The sequence below is a fragment of the Bos taurus genome, chromosome 2 (assembly GCF_002263795.3).
Source record: "Bos taurus isolate L1 Dominette 01449 registration number 42190680 breed Hereford chromosome 2, ARS-UCD2.0, whole genome shotgun sequence".
In the NCBI taxonomy this organism is placed as follows: domain Eukaryota; kingdom Metazoa; phylum Chordata; class Mammalia; order Artiodactyla; family Bovidae; genus Bos; species Bos taurus.
The window spans coordinates 120,587,180-120,609,469 of record NC_037329.1 but is presented as its reverse complement, the minus strand read 5'-3'; the positions used below and the strand labels follow the sequence as shown (position 1 = coordinate 120,609,469).

The window sequence follows — 22,290 nt, the reverse complement described above, 5'->3', positions numbered from 1 at the left end:
TACATGGAGGCGTGGTGACAGTAAAGGCTGGGAGGTGGAAAATGATGGAAGACAGAGCTGGAGTTTGAGCTGCCGTGAGGGGAGGGACTGGAGCTGGATCACAGAACCTTGCACACCCTGTAGGCTTGGGGAGCCCCAGAGAATTTTAGAGCAGGGTACTTGGGGGGAACGTGGGTGGCATGCACTAGCAGGGAGCTGAGTGGGGTCTCATCTTCACCCCTCTTCTTGGACAGGAAGAGGTTGCTGCCTTCTTCGTGGCCGACCTGGGTGCCGTGGTGAGGAAGCACTTCTGCTTTCTGAAGTGCCTGCCTCGAGTCCGATCCTTTTACGCTGTCAAGTGCAACAGCAGCCCGGGCGTGCTGAAGGTCCTGGCCGAGCTGGGGCTGGGCTTCAGCTGTGCCAACAAGGTGAGCCCCTATCCCCTACCTGCAAACTGACTTACTGAATGCTCACACCTGGCCCGATTGCAGCTGCTGCAATCGGGTGGACCAGGGGAGGCAGGAGTGACCTGTGGTGGCCCCTGTCCTCTGGGAGGGGCCACCCACTTGGGAGGAGTTTAAGGGATGAGGGAGGAATTTGCCAGCCTTGAAGTTCCGCATTGGAACCACATGTGTCCCTGGGCAGGTGGGTCACCTTTTTAATGGAGATTTTAAAACTTCTTGGCATAGAGCTATATGTGATATTCTTCTAATTAAGACATAACAAAAACATCTTTCTATCATTGGTTTTATTTTTTTCTTTTATAATATTAATGTGTGACTGTATTTTTTTTTTTTAACTAATACTCTTAGAATTTTGTTATTGTTGCCAGTTCTGCTGCCAGGGAGGCCTGGCTTGCTGCGATTCATAGGGTCGAAAAGAGTCAGACATGACTGGGCGACTGATCTGATCTGATCTGATTGTCTTAATTCCCTCCTGCTCTCTTTAGTTAGTTCATTCGCTCAGTCGTGTCCAACTCTTTGCAACCCCATGAATTGCAGCACACCAGGCCTCCCTGTCCATCACCAACTCCTGGAGTTCACACAGATTCATGTGCATCGAGTTGGTGATGCCATCCAGCCATCTCATCCTCTGTCGTCCCCTTCTCCTCCTGCCCCCAATCCCTCCCAACATCAGGGTCTTTTCCAATGAGTCAACTCTTTGCATGAGGTGGCCAAAGTATTGGAGTTTCAGCTTTAGCATCAGTCCTTCCAATGAATACCCAGGACTGATCTCCTTTAGAATGGACTGTTCTCTTTAGATTTGTTTATTTACTATCTCTATTCATTTTACTCCTGCAGTATGCTAGACACTCTGCTAGGTAGGGCTGGCAATGCAGTTCAGTTCAGTTCAGTCACTCATTTGTGTCTGACATTTTGTGACCCCATGAACCGCAGCACGCCAGGCCTCCCTGTCCATCATCAACTCCCGGAGTTTACCAAGACTCAACTCCATTGAGTTGGTGATGCCATCCAACCATCTCATCCTCTGTTGTCCCCTTCTCCTCTTGCCCTCAATCTTTCCCAGCAGCAGGGTCTTTTCAAATGAGTCAGCTCTTCGCATCAGGTGGCCAAAGTATTGGAGCTTCAGCTTCAGCATCAGTCCTTCCAGTGAATATTCAGAATTGATTTTCTTTAGGATTGACTGGTTTAATCTCCTTGCAGTCCAAGGAACTCTCAAGAGTCTTCTCCAACACCACAATTCAAAAGCATCAATTCTTTGGTGCTCAGCTTTCTTTATAGTCCAACTCTCACATCCATACATGAACACTGGAAAAACCATAGCCTTGACTAGACGGATCTTTGTTGACAAATAATGTCTCTGCTTCTTAATATGCTGTCCAGGTTGCTCATAACTTTCCTTCCAAGGAGTAAGGGTCTTTTAATTTCATGGCTGCAATCACCATCTGCAGTGATTTTGGAACCCCCCAAAATAAAGTCAGCCACTGTTTCCACTGTTTCCTCATCTATTTGCCATGAATTGATGGGACCAGATGCCATGATCTTAATTTTCAGAATGTTGAGCTTTAAGCCAACTTTTTCACTCTCCTCTTTTCACTTTCATCAAGAGGCTCTTTAGTTCTTCACTTTCTGCCATAAGGGTGGTGTCATCTGCATATCTGAGGTTATTGATATTTCTCCTGGCAGTCTTGATTCCAGCTTGTGCTTCCTCCAGCCCAGCATTTCTCATGATGTACTCTGCATATAAGTTAAATAAGCAGGGTGACAATATACAGCCTTGACGTACTCCTTTCCCAATTTGGAACCAGTCTGCTGTTCCATGTCCAGTTCTAACTGTTGCTTCCTGACCTGCATACAGGTTTCTCGGGAGGCAGATCAGGTGGTCTGGTATTCCCATCTCTTTTAGAATTTTCCACAATTTGTTGTGATCCACACAGTCAAAGGCTTTGGCATAGTCAATAAGGCAGAAATAGATGTTTTTCTGAAACTCTCTTGCTTTTTCGATGATCCAGCTGATGTTGGCAATTTGATCTCTGGTTGCTCTGCTTTTTCTAAAACCAGCTTGAACATCTGGAAGTTCACGGTTCACGTATTGCTGAAGCCTGGCTTGGAGAATTTTGAGCATTACTTTACTAGCGTGTGAGATGAGTGTAATTGTGTAGTAGCTGGAGCATTCTTTGGCATTGCCTTTCTTTGGGATTGGAATGAAAACTGACCTTTTCCAGTCCTGTGGCCACTGTTGACTTTTTCAAATTTGCTGACATATTGAGTGCAGCAGTTTCACAGCATCATCTTTTAGGATTTGAAATAGCTCAACTGGAATTCCGTCACTTCCACTGGTTTTGTTTGTAGTGATGCTTCCTAAGGCCCACTTGACTTCACATTCCAGGATGTCTGGCTCTAGGTGAGTGATCATCCCATCATGATTATCTGGGTCGTGAAAATCTTTTTTGTACAGTTCTTCTGCATATTCTTGCCACCTCTTCTTAATATCTTCTGCTTCTGTTAGGTCTATATCATTTCTGTCCTTTATTAAGCATAGAAGCAAGGTCCGATAGAAGCAAGGTCCAATGCTCTTAAAGAGCAATATTGCATAGGAACCTGGAATGTTAGGTTCATGAATCAAGCAAATTGGAAGTGGTCAAACAGGAGATGGCAAGAGTGAACGTCGACATTCTAGGAATCAGCAAACTAAAGTGGACTGGAATGGGTGAATTTAACTCAGATGACCATTATGTCTACTGCTGTGGGCAGGAATCCCTTAGAAGAAATGGAGTAGCCATCATAGTCAACAAAAGAGTCTGAAATTCAGTACTTGGATGCAATCTCAAAAATGACAGAATGATCTCTGTTCATTTCCAAGGCAAACCATTTAGTATCACGGTAATCCAAATCTATGCCCTAACCAGTAATGCTGAAGAAGTTGAAATTGAACAGTTCTATGAAGACCTACAAGACCTTCTAGAACTAACACCCAAAAAAGATGTCCTTTTCATTATAGGGGACTGGAATGCAAAAGTAGGAAGTCAAGAAACACCTGGAGTAACAGGCAAATTTGGCCTTGGAGTATAGAATGAAGCAAGGCAAAGTCTAATAGAGTTTTGCCAAGAGAATGCACTGGTCATAGCAAATACCCTCTTCCAACAACAAAGAGACGACTCCACCCATGGACATCATCAGATGGCTAACACCGAAATCAGATTGATTATATTCTTTGCAGTCAAATATGGAAAAGCTCTATGTAGTCAGCAAAAACAAGACCGGGAGCTGACTGTGGCTCAGATTGTGAACTCCTTATTGCCTAATTCAGACTTAAATTGAAAAAAGTGGGGAAAACCACTAGACCATTCAGGTATGACCTAAATCAAATCCCTTATAATTATACAGTTGAAATGAGAAATAGATTTAAGGGACTAGATCTGATAGAGTGCCTGATGAACTATGGACGGAGGTTCGTGACATTGTACAGGAGACAGGGATCAAGACCATCCCCAAGAAAAAGAAATGCAAAAAAGCAAAATGGCTGTCTGAGGAGGCCTTGCAAATAGCTGTGAAAAGAAGAGAAGCAAAAAGCAAAGAAAAGGAAAGATATAAGCATCTGAATGCAGAGTTCCAAAGAATAGCAAGGAGAGATTAGAAAGCCTTCCTCAGCTGGCAATATAGTATTGAGTAAAACAGACTCTGTTGTCATTGAATTGAATGTACAGCTTATCTATCTTCATTCTGTTCTCACTTGATTAAGTCTTTTAGCTATAGAGTTTCCTATGAGACATAGTTTCCTCCGAGACATAGACAGGTTTGACATAGTTATGCATTCAGCAAGTGCTTATTGAGCACCTACTGTGGGGTCAGGTTCTTTTCTTAGTGGGACTTAGCAAGTGACCAAAACAAAAAAAAGATTCTTCCTTCATGGAACTTGCTTTCTAAAGAACAAGCAAACAATGAAAATCTATGGTACTTTAGATGGTAAATGCTGTGGAGAAAATTACGGTGGGAAAGGGAAGTAGGGAAGAGACATGGTTGTTGGGAGAGAGGGTTGTACTTTTAGAAAGTTTGGCCAAGGAAGGCTTCACTGAGATCTGAACAGTGTTCTGCAGAAAACAAAGGATCAATCCCGGTGGATAACTAGGGGAAGAGCATTCCAGGCAAAAGGACCAGCAAGCGCCAAGGCCCTGAGGTGGGAGAAAGCCTGATGGGCATTGGTTTGTGATATTGTTATTACTGTTATTTTTTTAAATGGTTAGTAATGATTGTTTTGGAGAAGGCAATGGCAACCCACTCCAGTACTCTTGCCTGGAAAATCCCATGGACGGAGGGGCCTGGTAGGCTGCAGTCCATGGGGTCGCTAGGAGTCGGACATGACTGAGCGACTTCACTTTCACTTTTCACTTTCATGCATTTGAGAAGGAAATGGCAACCCAATCCAGTGTTCTTGCCTGGAGAATCCCAGCGACGGAGAGCCCGGTGGGCTGCCGTCTATGGGGTCGCACAGAGTCGGATACAACTGAAGCGACTTAGCAGCAGCAGCAGCAATGATTGTTTTGAGAGGGAACCCCTTTTAAATCCTGATCAGCAATATGGCTGGGTGTTGTAAGGATTCTAGAAAGAGATCCTGAAGGAGACAGAAGGAGAGTTTGCCTGGGCGGCGTGCAGGGATGGAGGGATTCCAAGTGGAAGAAAGGTATGCACCAATGGTGGGGGTTGGAATGAGCAGGTTCACCTTCATCAGAGATACACATTAGTGTCCTTTGCAGATAAGTCTCTCTTTTGTCACCCATGAAGCCCCTTTGCATCAGCTCTTGTTTTGCACACCAAGTTTCATGCATGGCCTACATAAGACCCGGTGAGGTATCTGAGGGGGAGATCGCCATTTTGCAGTTGAAATTGGGGACCAGCTGCGCCAAACTTGCTGATGGCAGAGCCAGGACTTGCCCCTTGCAGCTCTCAGAGTCTCTGCTCTGATCGAGGTGGAAGGGGACCCTTTTCCAGCCTGCTTAGTGTAGGAGTGAAGAACAAGACCAAACCTTACTGACTAGACTCCTCTGCTTCTGGAAACCTAGAGGTGGGCCCTGTGCTGGCCCTCAAGCTTCAGGACTGGCCTTCAAAGAGCAAAACTGTGGTGTTAGGGCTTAGAAGTCAGTGGGGAATGTTAAAAGCATCTACTGTTTGCTGAGGGCATCTGTTGTGCCAGGCTCTCTGCCAAGAGCTTTCTGTACATGATCTCATTTGATTCTCGAAACAACTCTGTAAAGTAATTATTATCACGGTGATTCTGACAACAGTCCCATGAGGAAGCAGTTAGCATATAAGGGAAGGAGGCCCAGAGGTTTGAGGGATGCACAGGGAAGGGCCACTTGAGTATGGCGAGGGCCTCTCTGACTTTATGGCTGCTGTCTTCATGAAGGTCTTCTGGAGGGGATGGCAGAGATGGGACCCCTCCTGGGTAGGTGGGATCACCTAGCCCTTGGGTGCTTTTACTCCGAGGTGGTACAGCTTTTCTTGGAAGCCCGAGGCTGCCCTCTTCTGGTAGGCTAGAGCTGGTGGCCACCCTGTACAGCATCATGCTTTGGTGCTTCACGAGTGGCTCAGTGGTAAAGAATCCACCTGCCAATCGCAGGAGACATGAGTTCAGTCTCTGGGTTGGGAAGACAGTTTGGAGAAGGAAATGGCAACCTACTCCAGTATTCTTGTCTGCGAAGTCCCACAGACAGAGGAGCCTGGCGGGTTACAGTCCATGGGGTCGCAAAGAATTGGATGCGACTAAGCACGCACGCACATGCATGGCCAGGGGACAGGCGTGAGCTGGGGCTTTGTGTACAGATATGCCCCAGGCAGGCTCCAGGGTCAAGGGCACCAACCATTCCTTATGTGGGGCTTTGGTCCACCCACCCACCTTCCCAAGGACCTTCTGTCATCTCTCCTGCCCCATCCCTTGCCCTCTCTTGTTGTCTCCCTCAGCATCCTCCCATCTTAAAAAGCCTTCTCTGGACACCACATTTCCCCCCGGTCCAATCCCTTGCTCCCTCTTGAAAACCAAACTGAGTTGTCTACACTCACTTATCTATACTCACTTGTCTCTTTCCCTTAGCACCCACTCCTTAAGCCACTGCTTCCTGACCTCCACTCATCATTTCGAGGAATTTCCTCTTACCAATGTCCCCAGTGATCTGCAGGATCCAGTGAGCACTTTATACTAAACACTCATCTTGAATTATTCAAATAATACATTGATTCATCTGCAGAAGAGAAGTAGAACATCAGCTTTATATCTCCAGAGATAATCAACATTCTGAGTTTGAGTTTGGTGGCTATATTCTAAAAATACTTACAAATATGATCCATAGAAAATATATAAAGTATGCTGTGATTTTGTAACAAAATATAAAATATTCATCTGGTACGCACCGTGCCTCAGTGGGTTTAAAACTCACCAGGCTGGAGATCTGTCTGTGTTGATGCATTTAGACCTTGTAGGGGACATTCCTTGATCCTCCTATGTTTTTTTGCTCTTACCACGAAAAAATGTTTTGTTTGTTTTGTACTGTTTTTTGGAGTGTGTGCATGTGTGTGTGTGTGGAGCGAACATTTAACGTGAGATCTTTCCTCACAATTTTTTATGTATATAAGTAACTCAGATGGTGAAGGACAGGGAAGCCTGGCGTGCTGCAGTCCATGGGATCGCAAAGAGGCGGACACAACTGAGCGACTGAACAACAAGCAGTTGTTGACAATATGCACTGTGTCGTACGGCAGATCTCTAGAACTTATTCACCTTGCGGTACTGACACTATACCCATTGAATAGTAACTCCCCATTTGAAACACGTTCTTTTTTTGTTTTTAGTTTTTAGAATTTATTTATAATTGAAGTATATTTAAATTGCAATACTGTATTAATTACTGATATACAATAAAGTAACTCAGTTATACATATATATATATTCTTTTTCATATTCTTTTCCGTTACAGTTTATCACAGGGTATTGAATATAGTTCCCTGTGCTGTACCGCAGGACTTTTTGTTTATCCTTTTTCTGTATACCAGTTTGCGTCTGCTAATCCCAAATTCCCAATTCAACCCTCTCCCACAGCCCATCCCCTTGGCAACCGCCAGTTTCCTCTCTAGGCCCCTGATTCTGTTTCTGTTTCTTAGATAGGTTCAATTGTGTCATAGTTTGGATTCCACATATAATAACATCTTAGAGTATTTGTCTTTCTCTTTCTGACTTACTTCACTTAGAATAATAATTTCTAGTTGCAGCCATTGAAATATAGTCTTTTTAAAAACACAGGCATAACTTAGAGATATTGTGGGTTAGGTTCCAGACAACTACAGTAAAGGTCACAATAAAATGAGTCACATAAATATTTTGGTTTCCCAGTGCATATAAAAGCTATGCTTATACTATATTGTAGTCTATTAAATGTGCAGTAAGTAGCATTATGTCTTAAAAAAACATACCTTAAGTAAAATGTACATACCTTAAGTCAAAAGTATTTTATTTCTAAAAAATGCTAACTATCATCTGAGGCTTCAGTGAGTTGTGATCTTTTTGCTGGTGGACAGTCTTGCTTCGATGTTGATGGCTGGTCGTTGATCAGGGTGGTGGTTGCTGAAGTTTGGGGTGGCTGTTTCTTAACGGATAGCTCTACTTTTCACTTGAACAGCTAGAGGTTGTTGTACGATTATTAATTGGCCTAATTTCAGTATGGTTGGGTTGTTATGTCTCAGGGAATAGGGAGGCCCAAAAAGAGGGGAAGAGATTTGGGGAATAGCTAGTGGGTGGAGCCATCAGAACACACAACATTTATCCATTAAGTTCATCATCTCATATGGGCGCAGTTCGTGGCACCCCAAAACAATGGCAATAGTCAAATCAAGGATCATTGATCACAGATCACCATAACAGATACAATTACACTGAAAATGTCTGAAATATCCAGAGAATTACTAAAATGTGACACAGGTGAAGTGAGCAAACGCTGTTGGAAAAATGGTGCCAGTAGACTCGCTTCACTCAAGGTTGCCACAAACTATCAATTTTAAAGAAAAACCCCAATATCTGTGAAGCACAGCAAAGTGAAGTCTGACAGTGAAGTCTGAGGCCTCTGACAGTGCAGGCGTCTCCTGCCCAGATGTGAACTGTAAGACAGGGTTACCTCGGCAGGAATGGCATAGTAACCTCTGCATTGTCCTGCCTCTTCTGGAGACGCTGTCTCTTCCCCTCTGCCAGTCCTATGCCAGCTTGCCCCTCTCTCTAGCTGGAAGTGTTCCTCTGGATTCCAGCTCAGGCTCCCTTCTTTTATAAACTCTCCATCTTCCTAGGGGATTTCATCTCCTCCCATGGCTTCAAATATCCCCAAGATGCCACCACCTCCCCAGTTTTTGTTTTTTTTAATTAACTTTTTGGCTGCCCTGGGTCTTTGTTGCTTTTGCAGGCTTTTTCTAGTTATGGGGAGCAGGTGCTGCTCTTTGTTGCGGTGCTCCTCTGCGGTGACCTCTCGTTGCAGACCATGGGCTCAATAGTTGTGGTGCATGGGCCCAGTTGTGCTGCAGCCTGTGGGATCCTCCCAGACCAGGGATCAAACCCGTGTCCCCTGCATTGGCAGGCAGACTCCTAGTTGATACTACAGGATGCCTGGAGCCCAGCGTGTTCAAATGCATTCACAATCTTCCCTTCAAGAGGGGCCCCTAGGTCTGCTGGGTGTGAAGTCCCCCTCTTACCCCACATCCCCACGTGCCATCCATCAGCAAGCTTGCCAGCCCTGCCTCCAGACCACACCCTGCCCCCTTCCTAGCACAGCCTGTCGTGTCCCCGGGGAGGTCCTTCCGGGCCCTCCCTTGGTCCGTTTCCACATGATGTCTGGAGTGACAAGCACTTAGGCCTTGCCTTCAAGATGCACATCTGACCATGTCCTTTTCCCTCTTGCGATTCCATCAAACCATCTCCCACAACCTGCAGCGTTGAATATAAATCCACATCGGCCTTCTTGTTCTCCCCGTTGGCTCTGCCTGCCTCCCTCCAACCTCGTCCTCCCACACTGGTCACCCTGCCCAGACCACACCAGCATTCTCTGCTCCTCCATCAGGCTGAGCACAGTCTTATCTCAGAACCTCTGCACAGGCCGCTTCCTGTACCAGAAATATTCTTTGCTTCCCTTCCAGCCTGGCTGACTCCTCCTGCAGGGCTCAGCTCAAATCTATTTTTTTCATTGAAGTACAGTTGATTTACAATATTGTGTTAGTTTGGGGTGTACAGCAAAGTGGTTCTGTTATATATATGTGTGTGTGTGTATATATATTTAAAATTCTTTTCCATTATTATAACATTGAACATAGTTCCCTGTGCTATATGGTAAATACTTGACCTATTCTGCATATGGATGAGTGCATCTGTCAATCACATACTCCCAGTTTATCCCTCCCCTGCCTTCCCCTTTGGTAGCCATGTGTTTACATTCTATGTCTGAGTCTGTTTTGTAAATAAGTACATTTGTGTCACATTTTAGACTCCACATATAAGTGATATCATGTGGTGTTTTTCTTTCTCTAACTTATTCACTTACTGTGATAATCTCTAGTTCCGTCCACATTACTGCAAATGGCAGGGTTTCATTTTTTATAGCTGCGTAATATTCCATTGTGTGTATCTACCACATCTTCCTCATCTCCTGATCTGTAATTGGACACTTAGGTTGCTTCCATGCCTTGACTATTATAAACAGTGCTGCAATGAACACTGTGGTACATGCATCTTTTCAAATTGCAGCTTTCATCTTTTCTGGGTATATGCCCAGGAGTGGGGTTACTGGATCATATATATGGCAGCTCTATTTTTAGTTTTTTTAAGGAACCTCCCTTCTATTTTCCTTAGTGACTATACCAATTTACATTCCCACCAGCAGGCTAGGAGGGTTCCCTTTTCCCCACACTTTCTCCTCAGCTTAAATTTCTGACCCTCAGAAAGCTGCCTGCCACACCTCTCACCCAGGTCTCTGCATCCCACATTCTCTAGTATCCCATACTTTTTCTCTATGGCTCCTATCCATTTGTAACTCTATCACTATTCAGTGTTCATTCGTTCCTCCCCTTCTTTCCCATCTGTCTGAAAGCTCCACAGTCAGACCCTATCTGCTTTACTCAGCGCTTTGCTTTCATTTGCATCTGTCACAGAGCCGGGCGACTCGATAGATGCTCAAGAGACACTTGCCAGGGCAGCATTGAGGTGTCTTCTCCGCCGAAGTGCTGTGGTTGAGAGCCAGTGTGCTAAAGTCGCACAGTCCTGGGTTAGAATTCCAGCTGTGCCACCTGCAAGCCGTGTGACTTTGAACAAGTCACCTAAGGCCTCTCGGGGCCTCTGTTCCCTGTCTCATAAGATTATTATGAGGATGATGAGAATGTCTATAAAATATTTAATGCAATGACTGGCATATGGTAATCCGTCAATGAGTGACAATGGTTATTATTTAAATAACTATAATCCACGCTCAACCACAGGTCCCCAAAGTGCTACCCTTACCGCTTCCTCTCACCTCATGGGTGAAGCCATGAGCGGAACCACATTTTAATATCTGCAGAGAGGCAGGGTCTTTGGAAGCAAGCTCTGATGACGGCAGTTTCAGCTCTGGAGGGGGACCTTTGTTTCTCCCTCTGGCTGTGTCACCGGCTGTGTCACCCAGACAGGTCGGCTCCTTTGAACTCAATTTCGTCCTCTGTAGGATGTGGCCATAAATATTTCATGGGATAGTTACAGACATCACATGAGATAATGCACATAAATACCTCATGCTGAAAAGTTGCTACATTAAAATTACATAGTCTTGTTACAAACTCAGGATGGCTAACGATGGCCCTGCGTGTCTCTACCATGTTTCAAAACTGCTTCTTTGTTAATCATAGAGAGTCAGGTTTGAGTTTGAAAGTTGGTTCTGCCTTCTACTTGCTGTGTGGCCTCTCTGAGCATGTTTTTTTCTCTGTAGAATGGAGCTAATAACCCTCTGGCGGGGTATTATAAGGAGGAAATAAGAGCGAATCTAAAACAAGGGTTGACAAATTATGGATGGTGGGTTTTGCAGGGTTTTACTGGCCCACCGCCACGTTCACTCACTTATGCTTTATCTGTGGCTGCTTGGTGTTACAAAGGCAGTTTAGCTATGCAGAAACTACTGGCTCAGAAAACGTAAAATATTTACTCTCTGGCCTTTCATGGGAAAAGTTTGTCAAGGCCCATGTAAAGCCTCTCATTCGGTGCCTCCTTGTGGTAGGTGCTCCATGCCCATGGTCGCTTTCTTCACCAACACCATCATCGTTGTCTGTATCATTAGTGCAGCAATCAAGTGAAGCACTGTTCTGGAAAGATGAGGAGGAAGAGGCCTTGCTGGAGCACCCGGCACAGTGCCACACACAGGGCCGGCCTTTGGATGTGGATGACCTGTGCCAAGAAGACTCTTGAGCTGGCAAACTTTCTAATACATCAAATGATATTCTCTATCCATTTAAATCTGCCAGGAAAATATGTCAGAAGTCTGTTTTCAGGGCCACCATGAATCTGTACAGTGCCTTTGTGGGAATTAAAAAATGTATCTTGAAGACACTGTTACAAATACATAGATTTTGTTAGAGTAAGATGCTCAGCATTCAGTTCAGTTCAGTTCAGTCGCTCAGTCGTGTCCAACTCTTTGCGATTAGGAAGTTGTAGTAAACATACCAGTATACTATGTAGTCTCTGAATGGAGCTTCCCAGGTGGTGCAGTGTTTAAGAATATGCCTACTAATGCAGGAGACACAGGAGACCTGGGTTCGATCCCTGGGTTGGGAAGATCCCCTGGAATAGGAAATGGCAACCCACTCCAGTATTCTTGCTGGGAAAATTCCATGGACAGCAGAGCCTGGTGGGCTATAGTCCATGGGGTTGCAAACAGTCGGATACAACTGAGCGACTGAATACGCATGCATGATTCTCTGAATGGGACCCCACCCTCCCTAGGATTGAGCGGTTCACCCTCTGCACAGCTGTACGTGGCAGCCCTTCTTGTCAACCGGGAATCAGTGTGAGTTCTGATTGTTGTGTATCTGTTGTCTAAAAGTGAGGCCCACTTCTTATGGACCTCCTTAGGCATAGCTATGACTTTGCCCCTCATCTGTGCTTCCTTGGCCTCCATGGGCCCAGCAGGCTCTGGCGCTTCCTCACCACCACCTTTGGGACCCCACAGGCAGAGATGGAGTTGGTCCAGCATATTGGTGTCCCTGCCAGTAAGATCATCTATGCCAATCCCTGTAAGCAAATTGCACACATCAAGTATGCTGCCAAGCACGGGGTCCGGCTGCTGAGCTTTGACAACGAGATGGAGCTGGCAAAGGTGGTGAAAAGCCACCCCAGTGCCAAGTAAGCTGAGAACCACTCAGGTGGGAGGCTGGGCTGCGGGTGAGGGTGGGGGGAGTAGGTGAAATAGGGTTGGGGCTGAGGATCCTGCCCTGGAGCCGGCCATAGCCACAGGAGGTTGGGGCGGGCACTCCTGGGCTGGACCCAGGATGCCAGAGCCTGACTAGGGTGGAGATAGAAATGATGGATTACAGTCCAGGCAAAGCCCAGGGTACTGCAGAGGTCAAAGCCGTGGCAGAGGGAGCAGTGGTCAGGAAAGTTACACGGAGGAGGCGGCATTTGAGGTGGGCCTTCAGGGGTGACTGCCATCTGGAGTGGGCATAAACAGTGCATCAGAGGGAGCTGCAGGAGCAAGCACATGGAGGCCGGAAGCAGCACAGGGCATTTGCAGGATAAGCAGAAATTGATGTTGCTGGATCATACCATGTGCGGCCGGGGGTGAAGAAGTCAGTGATGCTGGTCACAGGGCAAGGACCCCGATGCACGTGGGCTTTGGAAGGGGTCAGGGCTGGACATCTTTTTCAGGGTGTCCCCCTCACCTGGTCACTGGACACGCTGGAGGGGCCAAGAGGGGCACCACTCGGGTTCACCCAAAGCAGCTTCCGTTTTGACTGTTTCACATACTGAGGATATAGGTGTTTTCAATAAGACTGTTTAAAAAAAAAAAAAAGGTCCCCTCCACCCCACCATACAAGAGAAGTTGGAAAAGCCTGGCTGATTGGGAGGAAGTAGGGCTGCCCAGGGGGAAACTGGTGAAGTTGGGACCAGGGCAGGGGTCCCATGGAAGGGTCCGGGGACATTTAGGGAGTGGATTGGACAGTACTCAGAGGTTGACTGGCTGTGCAGGGGGAGGAAGGGGGCCGGGGCTTATGGGGTTGGACATAGCTCTGAGCCATGAGGGTTCATCCCCCTTGACTAGAGAAGACGTGGTTGGTGTAGGGGAAGCGGGGTCCCACCCCCGCCGAGGTGCTGCGCCCTGTCTCCCCCCTCAGGATGGTTCTGTGCGTTGCCACGGAGGACTCCCACTCTCTGAGCCGCCTGAGCCTCAAGTTCGGAGCCTCGCTGAAATCTTGCCGACACCTGCTTGAGAATGCCAAGAGGGACCATGTAGAGGTGGTAGGTGTGAGGTGAGTGCTGGAACCCCGCCATCCCCCACCATACCCGCTGCCTCCTGCTTCTTTCCCAGGACTTACTCAATTCTGTGTGGAACCTCCCCCAGGGCCCCCAAGGCAGGCCTGTCCCTGGGTCTGGAATTCTGCTATTTGAGAGTTTCCTCCTTTTGGAAAGAAGGTTTGGAGTGTCCCACCGCCCCAACCCCATAGTCTGCAGAACGTCCTGTCCCAGGAGGTTCCAGGAGGGACCTGGCTTTGCAGGAAGTGTCCCTGGCCTGAAGCCAAAGGGAAGTCCCTGGCCCACCTTGGCTCTGCCGCTTTTCTGGTGGGGATGTGGAAGGAGCCAGAACTATGACCTGATGATATAACTTTCCTATGCTATGCATTTCGCATGGCCAGGCACTGTGCTAAATACACGTCCCGCAATTGTGGGACCTTATCCCCACTTTATAGATGGAGAAACTGAAGCATGGCTGGCCACACTGCTCAGTGAGATATACATTAGTTCTGGCTGACTTTGGGGCCCTAGCCCTCATCCTAGGAAGGCTCAGCCTCCAGAGGCAGCGTGGAGGGAGGAGAGGGGCACCAAGTGCCAAAGGTCCTTGGATCTAGTCTCCTGTCCACCTTCATTTGCCACATGGCCCTTGGCAACCCCCTCAACCTTTTAGGCCCACAGTCACTGCATCTGGAAAATGGGCACAGCGCCCAGTATGCTTGGGCAAGGCTGCTGCTGGCTGAGGCTGAAGTGGTGATACCCGGGGTCCTGTGTGTAAGCCAAGACTCTTCCTCCCCAGTTTTCACATTGGCAGTGGCTGTCCTGACCCTCAGGCCTACGCTCAGTCCATTGCGGACGCCCGGGTTGTGTTCGAAATGGGTGCTGAGCTGGGCCACAGGATGCACATCCTGGACCTTGGTGGCGGCTTCCCCGGAGTGGAGGACGCCAAAGTGAGATTCGAGGAGGTAAGTGGGGTCACAGGTGTTGCGCTGGGCTGGGCGAGGGTTGGAGGGAGGGCTACAGTGATCCTGGGAAGCCCACTGCGAGTGGGTCCTCTGTACTATGTACTGCGCTCGGTGGTTTGCCTGGATTATCTCATTATTAACCCTGTGTTACAGCTGAGCAAACTGAGGCTCACAGAAGCTACTTCATTTCCTGAGTCCATGGCAGGGCCGGCTGCGCACCCAGCTCTGCCCGGACTCTGAACATGCACATATTTGAGGCTTAATCGGGCCATATCTGCATAAGTCATAAGGCTTTCTGAGGGCCTGGGTGTGCCCTGTTCACCCTCCTATGGGATGATGAGAAATCAAGTTGGGCAGGGGAAGGAAAAGCCAACCTTCTATCCACTTCTAGTCCATCTGTCTCCTTCCCACCTGCAAGTTTCAGTTCAGTTCAGTCGCTCAGTTGTGCCCGACTCTTTGCGACCTCATGGACTGCAGCACACCAGGCCTCCCTGTCCATCACCAACTCCCGGAGTTTATCCAAACTCATGTCCATTGAGTCAGTGATGCCATCCAACCATCTCATCCTCTGTCGTCCCTTTCTCCTCCTGCCTTCAATCTTTCCCAGCATCAGGGTCTTTTCAAATGAGTCAGCTCTTCCCATCAGGTGGCCAAAGTATTGGAGTTTCAACTTCATCATCAGTCCTTCCAATGAATATTCAGGACTGATTTCCTTTAGGATGGACTGGTTGGATCTCCTTGCAGTCCAAGGGACTCTCAAGAGTCTTCTCCAACACCACAGTTCAAAAGCGTCAATTCTTCGGCACTCAGCTTTCTTTATAGTCCAACTCTCACATCCATACATGACTACTGGAAAAATCATAGCCTTGACTAGATGGACCTTTGTTGGCAAAGTAATGTCTCTACTCTTTTGGTCATAACTTTCCTTCCAGGAAGTAAGCGTCTTTTAATTTCATGGCTGCGGTAACCATCTGCAGTGATTTTGGAGCCCCAAAAAACAAAGTCTGTCACTGTTTCCACTGTTTCCCCATCTATTTGCCATGAAGTGACGGGACTGGATGCCAAGATTCAGTTCAGTTCAGTCGCTCAGTCGTGTCCGACTCTTTGCGACCCCATGAATCGCAGCACGCCAGGCCTCCCTGTCCATCACCAACTCCTGGAGTTTACTCAGACTCACGTCCATCGAGTCAGTGATGCCATCCAGCCATCTCATCCTCTGTCCTCCCCTTCTCCTCCTGCCCTCAATTAAATCAGGAAAAATGTGTCATTGCAATCCCCACTGGAACCACTAGGGGTCGCTTTTCCTTAGTAAGTGCCTCATTCTGGAATATTAACATCTTGGAACTGAATTTAAGAAAATAATCTGTGACGGACACTAAGAATTAGCTTCAAAGATGAGCATTGCAACATTCTTCGTAACAGAAGTTCAGTGGACTTCCCTGGTCCAACTAACACTCTGCTGCTGCTGCTGCTGCTGCTGCTAGGTCGCTTCAGTTGTGTCCAACTCTGTGCGACGCCATAGACAGCAGCCCACCAGGCTCCCCTGTCCCTGGGATTCTCCAGGCAAGAACACTGGAGTGGGTTGCCATTTCCTTCTCCAATGCATGAAAGTGAAAAGTGAAAAGTGAAAGTGAAGTCGCTCAGGGATTGGCTAAATTACAGTACATTCTTTTTATGTAAAATATTTTTACTTTTATAAAGATATAATTTTTTATAAAAATGTTTTTATAAAAATATTTATCATATGGAAATGATACCAGTATATTTTATGGGTAAATGCAAATAAGATTTATTAAAATATTTTTATTTTTAAATCTTTCTCTTTAATTACTTAAAAAAAGTTATTTTAACTGAAGGATAATTGTTTTACAGAAGTTTGTTTTCTGCCAAACATCCACATGAATCAGCCATAGGTATACATATGTTCCCTCCCTCTTGAACCTCCCACCTCTCTAGATTGTCACAGAGGCTCTGTTTGAGGTCCCTGAGTAAATTATGGTATATTCTTATGTAAAAAGAATTTACATAGATTTACATACATGGAGAGATCATTCAATTTATTGAGTAAAGCAGGTTATAAAAACCTGTATACTTATAGCCCTATTATGTTTATAATAAAAAATCAGATTTTCAGGTTTGTATAAAAAGAAATTAAAGGAGTGATTCCAATAAGTTAGCATTGAATAGGTTAATCTGGGGTTAGAATTAGGGGTGACTTTGGTCTTCTTTTTCCTTCTCTATCTTGTCTATAAAAATATGTTGTTTAGCATACTGGTTACTCAGCAAAGAAAGATCTGCATCACAGATTCTGCCATCTGAGTACCAACTGTCAGATTAAAAGTTCCTTTTTCCATTGTGGGGGGCATTGAAGGGTGATTTTCAAGGGTAAGGGTCTTGACCCTGCTCCATCTTTGCCTGCCTGCCTTGGCCAGCTGTCTGTGGTTACCAGCTGGGGTCTTAGCAGCTGCCAAGTTCTTCTTCCTGAAATCAAAGCTGCTTTCAAGAAGTAAGACTTGGAGCTGTAGCTAGTCTCCAGCATAAACCCCACATTTCAAACATGTAATTGTCTCTCTACCCTCAGATTGCTTCTGTGATCAACTCAGCCTTGGACCTATACTTCCCGGAGGGCTGCGGTGTGGACATCCTTGCCAAGCTGGGGCGCTACTACGTGACCTCGGCCTTCACCTTGGCAGTCAGCATCATTGCCAAGAAGGAGGTTCTTCTGGATCAGCCAGGCAGGGAGGGTAGGTTCCAGGTGGGCAGTGGAGGCCTGTTCTTCCCTAAAGCCAAGGACGGTTGTTGGCTAGGCTGGGTCTGATTTTAGGGGGTGGGGAAATCTGAAGACTGGCTCCTTCTTTAGGGAAATTGACAGTCATGTCTCCTCACCCCCAAGACACTCTTTTAGCATCTTTTTTTTCCCCCTGTGCATGTTTATATTTTATGAAGATTGAGATCAAAGCAACCTTGGGGAGAACAGATACTTTATTAAACCTATTGTATATGGGTTTCCTATGTGGTGCAGTGGTAAAGAATCTGCCTGCCAATGCAGGAGACGCAAGAGACACAGGTTCGATCCCTGGGTCAGAAAGATTCCCTGGAGAAGGAAATGGCAACCCACTGTAGTATTCTTGCCTGGAAAATCCCATGGACAGAGGAGCCTGGCCGGCTACAGTGCACGGGGTTGCAAAGAGTTGGACATGACTGAGCACACATTTTATAGTACAGATGAGGAAATTGAGAGCCAGACAGAATACAAGTGAGTTGCTTAAGAGCTAGTAAGTGGTAAACCCTGCATTTGACCCCATGTTTGTCTCCTTTCCAGAGTCCAAGCTCTTACTCATCCTACTGCTTCTCATAACATAATGAAAATAATTGACAACAACTTATACTGGTCTAAGCCCATTTTGCAGACTACAGAACATAGGCATGAAGAGGATGAGTCACTCACCCAAGGTCACACAGCTGAGAAGGGGGCAGCGCCAGGGTTCAAGTCCAGGCTAGGCTGACTCATGGACAGAGGAGCTTGGCGGGCTACAGTCCGTGGGGTCACAAAGAGTTGGACACGACTGAAGCGACTAACACTTTCAGGCTGACTCAAGGCTTTTCTGTCCACACTGCCAACATCAGTGCTCCTCACTGGCCTTCCGATAGATCAGTCCTCTCAGCAGACTCTTGAGTGAGAGGTCTGACTCTGATCTTGGAGCTTTTTTCTCTGCTCTGGGACCCCCAGCCTGAAGGTCTGGGTGTTTTTCCCAGAGATGGGTGGTAGGCTCCAGGTGGAAGGTCTTCTTTGTGTGTATGTGTGCATAGCGATGGAATTCTTCTGGCCTCCTTTCCAGATCTGGGATTATACTTTCTAGCCCAGCCTGGAGACCCGACTTCTCATTCCAGCTCATGCGTTGCCCCACTGTGCATACTTCTGAGCCGCTGACTCAGTCTCTTGGGGTCTTGAGTTCTGGTGGGCTGCTTTTCAGCCTTTGCTGGGGCATCGAGGGGCTCAGGTGCAAGCCTGGAGGGTGTTCTAGGCAGGGTTGCTCAGCTGCCAGGTGTTTCCAACCCAGCCATGAACACAGGAGGAGGCAGGAGCAGCCCCATAGCTGAGGAGGGGCAGCCCTCCTGTCTGCTTGCTGAGCCCGCCGTTGTCCCACCCCCTCACATGCTGCTTGTGCCCCCCGACCCCTCCCCTCCCTGCAGAGGAAACCAGTTCCTCCCCCAAGAGCGTTGTGTACCACCTTGGCGAGGGCGTGTATGGAGTCTTCAACTCAGTCCTGTTTGACAGCGCCTGCCCCGCCCCCATCCTGCAGAAGGTGAGCCTGCCCTGCTGGGCCTGTTTTCAATTGTGTGGGTGCATTTAAAGAACATTTTTTTTTTGGTGTGTGTTGTTATCTAATTTTAAAAAAGTAAAACATATTTGTTGGAGAAAACAGACACTAAGAAGGAAGAAGCTTATCACCCCTAATTCCACCACATGGAGATAGACCCCTTGAATATTTAGATTTCAGTCTTTTAAAAAACGTGTTATACTTTTCCCCCATAAAGTTGGGATCATATTCATTTGTAACCTGATTCTTTTTCACTTCATATGGGGTGTGCATGCCATTCACAAATCTTTAACAACATGCTTCTTGATGACCATATAATATTTTAGGCAATCTAACTCTAGCAATTATCCATTTGGTTTCCTGTTTTTGAGCTTCCTGAGTCTATCTTGACATCCATCTCTGATCACTGCTCGTGGGCTGGGTCTTCACTGTGCTGCGTGGGCTTCGTTTCCCCAGAGCATGTGGGATCTTAGTTCCCTGACCAGGGATCGAAACTTCATCCCCTGCATTGCAAGGCAGATTCTTAACCACTGGATCACCAGGGAAGTCTAAAAATTCATTTTATTGAGTTTTTCCATGTTAACAAGGGAAGAGGAATAGATAGAAGGTTCCTCCTAGCCTGCTGAATCCAGCCCAGGGCCTCTGGCAGCTTTAGTGGGCTTCGTTAGGAGGGGAAAGAAATCAGACACACTTGTATTTTCACAGGCCTTTGTGTGGTCCTGCTTCAGGAAGGAAGCTTAAGTGCCTAACCAGCACCTAGACCACCGTGAGCTTTCAATACGTGCTGTTGTTTTTCTTTCCGTCTTTTTCTCCCCCCCAGAGTCAACCAGATGTGGGCTCCTCTTTGTAGCTCTTCCTGCCCGTCCTCTACTGCAGGCAGAGGGAGCTTCCCTCCTCCAGGCGCCCCCCACCACCCCCCACAACTGGATGAGTCCTCATTCCATAGCTGTGTCTTTGTCTGAGTAAGCCTCCCCGATAGTGAAGTGCTCAGGAATTCAGTTTTCTACAGTGATGTACTAGCGTTGCTGGCATTCCTGTGGTCTCCCACATCCTACCGCACAGGGGAAGGACCGGCCTAGGCCAGCCAAGCCCCAGGTTACACAGCAGGCAGCAGTTGCTTCCTAGTCCCTTCCGGGTCCCAGTCCCTTCTTCCTGTTGCAGGCCATCCCTGACCCACTCCACGTTCCCTTCATCAGCTCCTCTGAGGAGCGGAGCTGTGGTCCCAGCCCAGCACCACACCTGCCCCAGGAGCCTGGTGGCTCAGTCTCCAGCTGGTATTCCTGGCTTGGGCACCAGGATGTTCCTAAGTCTTTCAGTGGTCTATGCTGCTGCTCCTCTGGGGGGTGCCCGGGCTTCTTCTTCGGGCTGCCCACCACTTAGGAGACCATACCCAGGGTGGGCCCACAGTGTGGCCATGGAGACTGTGTAGATGGAGCACGCCTAGTAAATGAGCTACGGCTGTGCTAGGAGTGTGTCGGGAGGGCCCAGCCTGGCCACGGTATCTGCACTTCCCTCCCCAAGGAAGGAGCCCCTCACCAGCCAGGAGGGCAGCTTTCTACCCTGCTCTTCGTGCCCATGGACTTTGATTTTGGACCTCAGGTAGAAAAAGGTGTATTAAACGTAATCCTTGCTTCAGGGTATTTTTCTCATCATTGGAATATGTGTGGCCTTTTTTTGTTTGCTTGTTTAATTTAACAAATATTTGAGCACCTTCCGCATGCACTGAGGTCTGCAGAAGGTAGTAGGTACGGAAGGATTGCTTGTGCCTTGGAAATATAGTCTTGCTGAGTAGAAACGTGTGTGTGCGACACACACACACACAGAGAAGTACACAGACTACAGCAATGTCATAAGAAAAGTACGAAAAGTACAGACAAATGTTACTGCATTTTCTTCAAAAATATTTTAGTACTTAACAACTAAAAGATAAGGACTTAAGAAACACAGTATCATCATCAGACTAAAAACGAAGCAATTCCATAGTATCCCTTGTCACCTAGTGAGTGTTCAGATATTCCCTTATAAATGGTTTTTATAGTTGATTTTACAGGTGAGAAAACTGAGGGGTAGGGAGGTGAAGGAACTTACTCAAAGTCACACAGTTGATAAATGGCAGTGTTTTAAACTGTAGACCCTTGGGGTAGGGTTCATGTCTTATTCATCTTTGATTATCTGTCTGTTGCTAAAGACCAAACTCTGAACTACTTTCCTATAAAATGATTATCTCCCTGTAAAATCGCTGCCTCCTTATAAAATGTCTTCATTAGCATTTGGGCATTGTAATTTTTTATTATTCTTGTTCATGTTTCTTTGAGTATCCTCTGTCAAAAAATTGTTCTTTGTTAGTCTCTTTGTATAGGTGGCTCAATGTACATGCTTAAAGTATATTCCCTTTTAAAAACCATTTTCTTATGGTGAGTCTCTGGAATAGGGTTACTGAGTAAGAGGATTTGAGCGTTTTTATTCCTCTTGATACGTATTGTTAGACTGTTTTCGTCCACGCTTGGACTAATATGTATTATTACCAGCAGTGCTATTTCACAATAAGCTCACCAGCATTCCACACTGTGACCTTTTTCTTGCTGGCTAATTTATCTGAAATGGTATACCTCAGTCTTTCATTTTTGTTTCTTTGACAAGTATAAAGCCTTCTTTAATAGATATTTCAACATGCTCTCATATGTCTTAACTAAGTCTTCTGCAATTAATAGTAATGATATTTATCTCTTTCTACCTGCTCTGCAGGTTATAGATTTACCATATATTTATGGTGTGTGTGTGTGTATAATACATAGAACATTTACTGGGGAAAATTTAGCACAAAAAGTAATAATCCACTAATCCCACCATTCAGATATGACTATTGTTAAATTTTACTTTCATTTCTTTAAGTGTCATAGTGCACATTGTTTTAACTTAAAAAAACATATTATGAGACGTGGTTTTCTTTTTTGTATTAATTCAAATTTCATTATTTGCTCAGTGTGGGAAATATCTGAATCACAGAATTGAGGAAAATCAACTTTGTTTTATGTAAATTATAAAAGGCCAACCAAAGCCAAATCATGTTTCAT

The 22,290-nt window shown here is 46.4% G+C and overlaps 1 protein-coding gene across 7 annotated transcripts in view; it reads left to right on the top strand.

Annotated features, from left to right (window-relative positions):
* AZIN2 (antizyme inhibitor 2) overlaps nt 1-22,290 on the top strand; it is a 49,658-nt gene that overhangs the window by 5,489 nt on the left and 21,879 nt on the right. For 6 of the 7 annotated variants that reach the window (XM_059892364.1, NM_001038510.3, XM_059892354.1 and 3 more), the window contains 6 exon segments: nt 234-407; nt 12,653-12,825; nt 13,815-13,949; nt 14,729-14,894; nt 17,476-17,638; nt 19,089-19,201. In XM_059892364.1, the coding sequence (XP_059748347.1) occupies nt 234-407; nt 12,653-12,825; nt 13,815-13,949; nt 14,729-14,894; nt 17,476-17,638; nt 19,089-19,201 (924 nt within the window). 7 annotated transcript variants of the gene reach the window in all.